Source organism: Histoplasma capsulatum, genomic scaffold (genome assembly GCF_000149585.1).
Source record: "Histoplasma capsulatum NAm1 scaffold_12 genomic scaffold, whole genome shotgun sequence".
Classification (NCBI taxonomy): Eukaryota; Fungi; Ascomycota; class Eurotiomycetes; order Onygenales; family Ajellomycetaceae; genus Histoplasma; species Histoplasma mississippiense.
Genome location: NW_001813971.1, coordinates 509,404 through 521,279, shown reverse-complemented (window position 1 = coordinate 521,279; position 11,876 = coordinate 509,404). Strand labels below are relative to the sequence as shown.

Sequence of the window (11,876 nt, the reverse complement as noted above, 5' to 3'; positions counted from 1 at the left end):
GCTACAGCATCAGCCGTCAGTACCACACTGTGATACATAAGAAAACAAGACAATATAATATTTATAGGAAAATAAAAAACTGCAAATTTTGTTTTCCCCCATGCTCAAACCAAAACCACACACATGAGAAAAAAGAGCCTTTTTTTATGTTTTCTTTTTCTTTCTCTCTTTCATTCCACCCTCCCGTTTATTTTCAATTTTAAAATTCTTGCATTTTTGTTGTGTATCGGGGTAAAACTTGAAGAACTTGACGGAAAAGATTCAAGAGGTGAGAGAGACAAAGACAGGGACGTGCGAACTATCACTCACGCGGTTGGTATACCTGGTTTCCCTGGCCATATGGGGAATGAGGATAGTTGGCCGGAGGATATGGTGCCGCCATCTGGCCATTGCTTGGGGGATATACGAGGCCAGCTCCAGTTGAAGCACCGTACTGGGTAGGAACCTGACCGTCCGCAGACTGATATCCAATAGGCGGTAGCTGAGGACGAACACTGGTAGGATACGATGCTGGTTGCGCCGCTTGCGAAGGGTCGGTAGGTGCGTTGCCATCGACCTGCTGGCTTGCCTGGGCGGCAGCACGTTCTCGTTCCTCAGCAGCCTTGCGTTGGTTCTCTTCCTCCTTCTTGCGGGCCTTCCACTCCTTGCGGATTTCTTTGAATTCTAAATTTAATTTTGCAAGACGAACCCCAGAAGCGCGGGGTCGGGTGATGATGATGTTAGCCAAGTTACAGATAAGCTCCAACGAACCAACCAGACGGGACATATATAAGGTGGATGACTTTGGGGAGTTTGGGATGGTGGGTAGCGGCGTCTTGGCGTCGGGTATGGTTTTAGCTAACAGCGCGCCGTTGCACGCTACTGCGAAGGTCTCCACGTGTGGTTTCCAGCACCAGTGCAGTGTAACGCGACTAGTTTAACGCACGAGTAAAGCTAACCACTTCAAGCATTTTGCGACCAAGACAAAACAACAAGCGAGCGGAAAACATATGATCGCGTAACGAGAACAAAATAAGAAACGCGTTCTCCGAAAAGGTAGGAACAACTAACCTTCTGGCGTTCTTTTCGCGCCATGCGATTGCATTGTGACATGTGCATTAAGGTGGTTCAACGTGCCATATGCTTTTTCGCATCCGTTCCAGCCGCATTTGTACATTCGTTCGATTTCTTCATATCGGCGGCGGGGGCGCTTGTGCTGCTGGGCACCGGGGATGGGAACGAAGGAGTATACCTGGGAAAGAGAATGAGTCTGTGTAGATAATAATCAGATGATTTGTTTTGATTTTGGCCATTTATTGAAGGTGGTTCGAACGATCCGGCAAAATATGGTCAAAACATTCCAGTGAATTTTCTCCCTCACGCAAATTAAGGGGGGTTGGTTTGCCAAAACTTGATAAAAACGTACCTGTCCTGGACGAGGGCCTGCGGTCGCAGCTGGAGACGCAGAACCCACCGTTGTTCCAGGGGAGCTATATGGCCCTGGCAAGCCATGTGGAGGCTGCCCATACTGATGTGGAGGCCAATCTGGGCGGCCATACATCTGTGGAGGGGGATGACCCTGATATTGAGCCATTTCGTGGCCCTGGGGGTTATATGGGGAGTACGGAGGAGGATACGTGGGGCTCGATGCCGCAATTGAGGGATCTATAGGAACGGCGGTGTCAGATTTATTACTCGATGGAGCGCGATGGTCACTCTGTTGTCCATCTTGTAGGGGCATAGACGGACTTGTTGCTTGAGCCATACCTGCCGCGCCGCCGGGCTGCGTGTGAGGCACGTGATGGTACTGTGGCTGACGGGTCAAGTATTCGGGATAGGGTCCGGGAGGGGGACGAGCAGCGGACGGCGGAGGGGGTTGAGGTTGAGTCTGCGGTTGTTGGGGTTGGGTAGGCGTGGGCACCGCCGGGTTCAGACCGTAGTTCGGCTGGGGAGTATTGGAGGACGAAATGTTGGATGGTCGGCTGTCCGTTGATGCAGTGTATTGGGTAGCCGGGCGGGCTTCGGGCTGCGAAGTATACTGACCGGACGCAGCAGCAGCAGTCTGTTCTGCAGCCGGTCGTTCAGATTGTGGCTCCGCCAATGTTGGATTCGGAGAATGCAAACCTGGCTGCGCGTAATCAGAGGCCGGCCTGTCCATATAATGACTTTTCTTGCGTCTGAAAATGGCAAAGATCCCTCCTATTTCCCCCTACAAAAAAACTGATACTAGTCTCTCTTGCGACTAGCCAGCGAAACACGATATGCGCACTTTTGGGGAAACTGATTCGCTTGGCGCAACTGGAAGGGAAAAAAGGTTTCCTCACAGGAACAGTAATGAACTTCTGTACGTTACGTGCTAGTGAGAGCCAGTGAGGCGTGTCTGGTCACGAAACAACCCGCGTTATCAGAGAGGGGGGGGGTTGGGAGGAATAGCAAGGAACAAGTTGATGGAAGCGCGTCAGGGAGCGACGATGTTTGCTTCCTGGAGGTGTCAAAAACCCGCCAAATACAAGGCGAACAAGCGGAAGATAGTCCTGTCCTGTTGGCGTTGGAGACTGCGTGGCCTTAGTCGTGAACTCGATCAACCACTAAGAAAAAACCGGGGAAGGAACTAGAAATAAAATAGAATGATGACGGGACGATTGAATGATGGGGTGAAGGTTTGCAAGTGCGTTTGGGAATGTGCTATGGTTCTCTCTTGGTAAGTGTTGGTCTTGTGCGAGGGTTGAAATCGCCTTAGCCGGGGCCTTAGGGATTTCAAGCTGAGCAGGCTCTAACCTTGACACCACACACGAGGTCGGAAGAGAGCGACAGGCTTCGTCAAACCCAGAAAGATGATGGTGTGAGGCACAGTAGTAATAAGCAAAAATAAAAAGCCCCTAAATAAAGTACCAGGTGGCAGCAACCGCAGTTCAGTAGTAGGGATTCCGGGAGTAAATAAGCGTGGTATCGTCTGGTAGAATCGCGGGGGCGGTGGGAAACTACTACGAGGCCGCTGGCTTGTGACGGGACAAGGAATGTCGGTAGTGGCAGTGACCTAGGGACGGACTGGTATTACAGTGGTTCGGTGGTGATGGGTAAGTAAGTGTGGTGGTCAAGGTGGGTTGGTGACTGGAGAGATGTGGATGGGGGCTAGCCTGGCCAGAAAGCTGAGTTGTTCCAGCTTGACGGGAGTTAAGGAGCAAAGGGAGTAGTAGCAGGTTGTCGTCTGAAGTAGTGCTGAGACGAAGGTTCGATCGTGGCAAAGCGCTTGGTTTTGATCTCGGTCCAAGACTCGGCCATAAAGCGAGCGTCCCTGGAAAAAACGAGCCAGGCAGGAGGGAGCAAGCAATGTGACCTTGGGGCCTGCCTCTGCGATGGAAAACCCGACAAGTTGGGCGGAGTCAAGGTGGGAAAATTTCCGGTGGATCAAGCAAAGTGTAAAAAAAAAGGAACAAAAAAAAAACAAGCAAAAAGTTGATCTCAAAGTGGGTAAGCAATTATCAACCCCCAATTGGGCGGTATGATGATTACCGGACAATCGTGTTTTTTTTTTCTTTTTTCTTTTTATTCCTCCTTGTTTTTCTTTTTTTTTTTGTCGCTCAATGATAGGGTGCAGTGGAGAGGTCAGTGGAGCTCGTTAATATTTTAGTATCTTTACTCTCCCGCCCAGTGGAGCCTGGCTGGAGGACCGACAATTGCGACACAGATGTACTTTTCGGATTATTAATCCCGCTGGCCAGCTTTTGGTACGTATGCGGTGGTTGCCGTCCTGTGCTTTTCCTGCGATCTCTTCGTGTACGCCTCCACCTGCCCAATTCACTGGTTCCCTAGCAATAAACCTCCTTCGACACTCTGGAATCGCGTTTACTTGGACAGGAGAGGATACACGTTCGGTTGTCGCCACTCCTTGGTATTTTTCCTTCTCTTCTCTTCCTTGTGATTTCCTCGAATTCGCAACCCTGGCCGTCTTAACCTGCCTGCGATACTCCCAGGGGTCTGATAGGCCGAAGATGGGAACGAGGGGGGCGTTAATTGGAGCCAAGAGGATGATGTGGGGGGGCTTGCGGTGGTCCTGCTGCTTGTTGTTGTCAGGTGTCGGCACAAAAGGAATTATAACAGAACAGGGGTCTTCTTGGGGGGCTTTGCCGCCACCGATATCCAGAGTAGGAAGATAAAATGGTACAAAAAGGACACCCAAAAGTTTAAAATCAGAGGAAATCGATAACAATCCCAAATTCCAAGCAGCACGGTAAAATTCAAAGGGGGGGGACCCACTCTCTGCCCAAAAAAGCTGACCAGACGGATCTTGCCAAAATGTCACGCCAACCAGGCCACAGCCTAGGGTAAACTCAATAAGCCAATGACGAAATTGGCACAATTCCCGCGGTGGATAGGGCTTACTCTGATGATTACTGATGACTCTCATGAGAGAGCAAAGTATGGAAAGCTTTTGTCTTTTTCCCCTTCCTCTCGATAGCTTTTTTCGATTTCTCCGAGATGCTGGTGACTTTTTTCTTCCCTTCCTACCCTAGTTTCGAAAACACCACGCGAATTGGGAGAGCGCGAGAGACTAAGGCAGAAAACGACGGAAGTCAGTCTGATTGTATCTCCGGAGTACAGAGCAACAGCATCATGTTCAGCCCTCGGCCATCTGCGTGGTCTGACGAGTACCTTCGGGCCGGGAGGCCTGTGGGCGATGAGGGGTTGGATCAGGGGGTCAAGAGAAGCGCAAAAATACTTACAGCAAGCGTGGAACTAACTGCAATAGTCGCAGCGTTGTTTTTGGGGCCTGAGTTGGACTCGTGGCAATGCACCAGGGGCAGAAGGTTAGCGACAATAATGGGCTGAAAAGATGGAGCAAGTTTGCCAACTAGGATGAGAGAGGAATGGTGTGGAGGACTAGGGCGGCGACTAAGGAGGCTGGTGTTTAGTCAGGGCTGACTCAGCAAACAGAGTCTGTGAGTCAGATTCATGTCATACTGGGAGGAAGATGGAACAAGTCGCTGGCAGGTGGGATTCGAGGATGACTGAATTATTTCGGATTTCAGTTGGTTTGCCTTTGGTCCTTCAGTCTACGGGCTGTATGCTATTTTTGTCAATTTTATTCCTGCGTATGGAATATCCCCTCGTCTGGCCACTAGGATACAATTAGCGCAATACTATTAGTGTAACAACTAAGCTGTTAGCTCTGAAGTACCAACCAATAATTTCTCATACTAAATTCTATGTAATTTGATTTGTTGATACCTCTTCACTATCTCACATTTTCTGCTCTACACATTCTGCAATCTTGAAACCTTCTCATATCCACTGCAGATGCAATCACTATCCACTCTGAAATAGAAATATAACTTTTACAGATAATTCCCAATTTTTCAATGCTTCTTTTAATTGATTGACTGGTTTTTTTTATTAACTAGTATAAAAACAGATGTAAAGTGAAAGTGATTTATCAGTGAATTCTTAGACAGATTATCTATATGGGAGTACATAAATCTCCAGCAATTGGAGATTATTTGAATAGAAATGATGTTTAAAAACCAGTTCATCCATTAAAATTTCATATAAAATAAAAACAATTGGAGCAGTTCAGAAGATATATTCATATATTCAATTCTCACAAATCAGAATTCTCCTTCTCTTTTATACAAAAGCTAGAGTTTTTATACTCCAACTTTCATACAGAATGTCAGAAACACTACAACTCAGATTCAAATCTCTTTATTAATGAGATGATGATTTGATTCTTTGAGCAGTTTAAATACACAGTTAAAATGCCTCAAAAATCAATCAAGCAGAGATATAAGATTTTTAAACTAGAAGAACAAGACTATCTTTGAATCTTTTCCATGTCTCATAATAATCTCCATATAAGTACAATGTTCTGTACTTCAGAATTAATCAAAACTGGATCTCTTGTAATGAAATTGATTGAACAGCTACCAGTATCCTTGCAGAGCACTGAGCAGTATCTGAAGAGATAGCTGACTATTTAATTTATATGAACAACTACTTCACCTCTGTTGCTCTATTTCATTATCTTTGAAAACATGAAATTGAAGTATGTGAAATCATCTATTCTGCTAATCTGCCTCCTCTTCTACAAAAGCTGAAAAACTTTGAATTATTTGCTCATATTCTCTACAATATTCTATATATTATCCTTCAAAATGAAGTTCTCTGTCTTAGATGGAAAGATAATAATAAAGTATTACTACTGTCTACAATTCATCTGCTAGACAGCTTTGTTGAATGTGTCAGGAAACACTCAGAATTGACCTTTACTAATGAATCTCAAATTTGAAGAATATTTGAAAATAATTGACAAAAAACAGTAGAGATTTCTACTATTATTAATGATTACAATCATAATATAAATGGAATTGATCTAGCAAATTAGTATAGAGCTTTCTATGAGACTCATACGCCCATTAATCACACGTGGTTGTTAATTCTATACTGAATTATCGATCATGCTATTGTTAATGCTTATATTCTTCATCGACTGACTACTACTGACAGTACTGGCACTACTGACACTATTATATCTCATGTTGAATTCCGTCGGCAGCTCTATCTTCAACTTTTTGAATTCTCAAATTCTTTATCTACTACTTGATTAAATCTGAATCTAAATCATTAGTGAATTTCCCCTGCCATCTTCTCAAACTTGTGCCTGGTGTGAGTATAAAAGAAAGAGAGAAGAAGGGAATAAAGAAAGAACTTCAAGATCAAGATATAATTGTACAGTATATAGCAATGTTGCTCTCTACTTGAAAAGAGGATGTTGAAAGAAGTTCCATTCTAACTAAGAGTCTGTTCAGTGATTTTGTCCGTACAGTGCCAGGGCCGTACAAAAAGTGGATATTTGCTTTTTAACAGTGTAAACCTTCATTATTGCTGCCTTTTCTTATATGAATATTAATCTGCTTAGTGTTTTAGCATTACTTTTATTACTTCCGAGCGGTTTTTATCATGATGATTATCATGCGATTCCAGCGGACGTGTTGCAGTTGAAACTCCTGTTATATTACTACTTTCTCACATCAAATATCAGTGAAAAATGGAGCTCACTCTCTGTATTGTAATATACAAGAATATGAGAACCTTCTGCTCAATCTTTCTGACATGTATTGCTTTGGATTCATGAATATCAGTATTACTTCTCAGTCAATCAACCAGTGCAATGAATGTGCTGGCACTCATCCGTGTCATATTTTTAATACGCAGTGGGTGGGAGGTAGGATCCAACAACTGAGTGGTAAATTGAAATTCATGAAATGGATCAGAATACATAGATTGTATGTCAGATGAGACAGTTGAAATGCTCTGATGAATCACTTCTGCAGCAGCAAGCCTGATTAATTGTTGTTTACAACATAGATACTGTTGTATTGCCTTCTGAGTTGCATTGTCACTGTTGCTTGCCATGATCCTTGATTTTTGATGATATTTGCAGGTTCCAAGCCGGCCAGCGCTGGATCAAGTCAGCATAAATCACAACTTGTTCCAGTGTATACAGTACAGATTTAACTTGATTAGGTTTAAATTCATCATTTTTTCAATTAATTACACTGTTGAACTCTATAAAGTGGATTTTGAAGCCAGCTTGGCACTCTTGATGAGTTATACAGGGTTATACACAAAATCTACTGAACAGCAGGCCTTTTTCGGCCAGATTAGCGCGTACAGAGCTGTATAAGTCTGTATAGCTGGCACTGTACGGACTTATACGGCCCTGGACGGGGTCACCGAACAGGCCCTTATATTAATTAAAGCTAGATCAAATAGATTACATAAATTACACTAAAACACATCAATACAGTTGATGCCTCATATTATCCAGTAGTTTCCATGTATTTAATACACTAATGTACACACTAAAAAATACGCTAATTGTGTCCTAGCGGCCAGACGAGGGGATAGGCCATCCATAAGCCCCTTCAATCTGGGCTACGGCGTTAACGTTCCCCTGAACTCGCCGAGACATCTGGTACGCTGGTATAAGGTTTGGTATTATATATGCATAAAATTACGAACCCCTTGCCCCATCCAAAATCGAAACTTCGAAGACTTCTTTGCAGAAAATAGCCTGCACCCCCCCCCCCCCTTGGGAAATTTAGCTTAGGGTCTTTTTTTATTTTATGTCTTGAGTTCTCTCTTCCTTCATATATATGCATGAATGAAAGTACCATATCCTCAACTTTGGATGCAATTCGCCGTGCTTGGACGTGTATTTCAACAGTTTCAAAACCGAAGGGCTCTGTTCAGGGGGTGATCTGCTCTGGGATCATCGCGGGAAAATGTGCTGTCAAGGGACAAAATGAAGGTAAACAATGGGAAGAATTGACGGCAGTTCAATTTCAATTTGTTCTTGTTCACTCAGAACAGGAGAAGAGTGACGCTGATCGCTGGTCCTGCCGCGCCACGTTGCTTGTTCGGACGTTCAATAATATTCAAATCCTCGTGTTTTTCAAACGCTCGCTTTCCAGCTGCCTGCATTTTTATTGATTATTTTATTTTTTGGCTTGGGAGGCCAATCAAACGGCCCTGCAGGAGCTGAGAGCTTGGAAGCGCTCCACTCAAAGAGGAAGGTCGAAACGCGCTTCGTTGACTGGTTGATAAATGGCTTGGAGTATTTCTTCTCTGACCTCCCTCTTGTCCTTTTCCTCTCAGTTCTCCATCTTCATGCAGATCGACTATTCTTCATGGACATCCACACTTCACTTTGTGACTTTGTGGAGAATGAGATCAGCGCACATACCACCAACGCCTCCATCACCTCCCAGAGTACCAGACTTCCTGAAGCAGCAGAGTAACCAAAAAAAGGTCAGTTAAAAGCTGCTCGAAAAGGCTATGGGGCTGCGCGTTCATGGCAACCTGCCAAACAGCAGATTCAAACCCTGCTTACTTGAAATCAAGCCCCCCGGAAGATTGGAGAAAAATGACACACGTCGTTTACGCAAGGGAAAAATAGATTGTGATATCCCGAAAATAATTAAGAGCAAGCCGCAATTAATGTCTTCCTAATCGACTCGTCGTTGGCCAGGATGAACCCAAAAAGTCAGGAAAAATAAAATAAAATAAAAATGGCAGAAGGGGAAAAGAAAAGGGATTTCCATTTCTGACAGGTTTGGGGGATTTCTATTGGCGTAATCAGATGGTTTCCTGTCCATAGCAGGAAAACAATTGACTGGATGTTTGGCTTTTCCACATGCCTTTCACTCGCTGTATGTTCAGCCTCAGAAAGGATCTTGTGGCTGAAAATAACTTCTGGTGGATAGCGCCCCAAGCACGGCGGGCACCATACCTGACAAGCAGCAACCAAAGCAACCATAGCAGAAGGAAAACGTGACAACGGTTGCATTTTCCCCACTTGGGCTCGTTCACATCCCCTTCGAGGCTGTTGGGCGCCATCCTTGGGCCTTGGCTGTACGGGCCCTATGAAAAGAATGGACCAGGGAACTTTGCCGTGTCGTCCTGATTGGAGCGCTAAGTTGTTGAATTATCTAAGACGCTAGAAGCTTATGGATGAAATTGGCGTTTCTGGCTTACACATGGGGCAAAATACGCGGGCGTATTTTTCGTAATTTCCCATACGCGTACGATGGTTCTCCGCCCTTTTTTCTTTCTTTTTTTCTTGGCTTGCCTTTTGTGTTTTGCCGAATATCGCTTGCGGCGGTCAAATGCCTCCACTCGGTACTATCTCAGAGTTGCCAAAGAGGCGCCGCATCCCACCCCATACGATTTGGGAAATTGAAGGACCGAAGTGCCAGCGTTGAAGTTCGGGCATCGGTGCATCGGTGGTAGAAGAACTCCAGCGCCATCGTATACCTTGTGCCCAGAGAAAAGAATCAAGCCTCGGTTCTGGAAAGACCTAGGCAACGACAAGGGAATCGGGCATAAAGAACAAACTTCTCCCTTGATCTTCGAGAAGGTGCATCCCAACCTCTCCGATAAACTTCGCGACGGATATATCAGTTGGGGCGAATGGGCGAATCCATCTTCTCGGGATCTCGGGGAATGCTCACGACTAGGAATAAGCGTTGCTTTTTTCCCCTCCAAGTCTCCTGTACGGAGTACGGAGTATCCAGCATCAGCAATCTCCACTCCCCTCTCGTTCTCAAATGATCATCCATCACCAGGAGCGATCCAGGCTGCTCGTATTTTTGAGAAGAGGAGCTGGTGTACTCCACACCTTCAAAGGTGTCCACGTCCAATCTCTGCCAAAGATGGGCCCTTGAGCTCTCGGTTTGGGAATCCGTGAAGGCCCCTGCCAAGCTATCCCTTGGAAATGTGAGAACTGGAGGAAGGAAATAATCATCCAAAACCCCTCACAGCACCACAATCAAGAGCTGACATTTCAACAGCCCTTTGGTGGTCCTGGGCGGCGGTGTAGCAAACCCGTGTCTCGGACTTCGTTGCTCCGTCCCCCCCGCATTGCTCGCACCTGATCAACCACAGGTGCTTGTTATGATTTGCCCAAAAAATGAGCCCGGGGGAGGCCGCTTCACGTGACCGACCAGTATCGAGCGGAATTCTCAAGCCCTCCTGGTCGTTGGCGGAAGATGAGGCAACCCTGCTCGTGAGGGCCCCGTTTCATCTGCACATTTTTCCTCCCTCTGGGTAAACGGCAGTGATTCCCCGGAGCTGCGGATGCGTTCTTGAGATAAAACTGAGAAGTGAACACTGACCCATCCGCTCAACCAAAATGGGATGTTCGATCGTTATTATTAATTATTAATTATTATTATTATTGTTATTATTATTTTTCGCAGGGCGGTGCTCGATTTCCATATGCACTCCCTCACTTCTGGCTCCTGGGCTTTATTCTTGCAAATTCTCTCATTCTGAGGACCCATTGCCTTCCATGGGAAAGTGATGGACGTACCAACCAAATTCATGCTTCCCTGTGTCGAGGCGAACCCCGTTTCAGTGCTGCCTCCTGCCAAGCAACACCCTCACATCCCCTGCTTTGCATGGGGCGATGGTGTGTTTTCCTTGCAGCTCGCCCCTAGTGTCATGCACGTTGACCTTTAGGTTCAGCTACACGAATACAAGATGTTCCGTCATACTTTACCGTATTCGGCTACATCTCACTCGAAAGAGGGCCCCAGCAGCAACTCCCCCGTAATTTTCGTTATTGCGGAAAGGAAAAAGGAAAACCACTCCCGCGCGCCGTGGTAACCAACTCCCGGAATCTGCGATATTTGCGCTTCGCAAGACAGGGTTGTAGGGAAGGGAAAAGCTGACGCGAAAAGCAAATACAGGGGCTAGTTCTCGCTCTTCCTGGGGGTGAAGGAGAAGCAGGGAGACCGCTCTGCATTGTTGTTAATTGATTATTTCCAACCACCCCCCAATCACAGTGGATCTCAATAATCAAGGAAATAATTCGTGAACTTATTAATTTACCATGATGCTGACAACCCTCTTTTCATTAACTATTCTTGATAATCTGCATACGCCGTAATGGTAAGATCGGCTCCTCAAACGGATCAACATGATGATTTCAAGTGAAATGATGCGCGAGCGGTGTACATCATTGTTGACGACTATGCACATTTTTATTTCTTCTCACACGAGCCTGGTCAAGAGGTCGCCGAACTTCAACACATCAGCAGGGCCTCGTGAGTAATTGACAACTGATCTTGGTCAGACAATCATCAAAGCCAAAGATCGTACGGAGTAGGTTTTAGCAAAGAAATGTAAAAAGGGTACTAGAGTTTGGTCCAAAGGGCCCTAGAATATTCTATCTTCGATCGATTGATCTCCCAGACCAACGCCGCTGCTTCTACTCCGTACCAAACCATCATCCCCGCCAGCGTGTTGTAGCAACGACCATGCTAACTTCTAAGCCCAGGGGCGGAAGAGAAAAAAAAAAAAAAAAAAAAGGGGGGGGGGGGGGGGGGGGGGGC

At 45.7% G+C, this 11,876-nt stretch overlaps 1 protein-coding gene across 1 annotated transcript; it reads right to left on the bottom strand.

The window, feature by feature from the left end:
* Window positions 1-301: 301 nt before the first annotated feature.
* HCAG_08711 (conserved hypothetical protein) lies at window positions 302-2,137 on the bottom strand (the record flags this gene model as incomplete). Its single annotated transcript, XM_001536340.1, has 4 exons — window positions 302-663; window positions 1,051-1,249; window positions 1,406-2,046; window positions 2,104-2,137. 4 exons carry the CDS (start codon window positions 2,135-2,137, stop codon window positions 302-304), a joined length of 1,236 nt encoding a protein of 411 aa, XP_001536390.1.
* Between the last annotated feature and the right edge of the window lie 9,739 nt (window positions 2,138-11,876).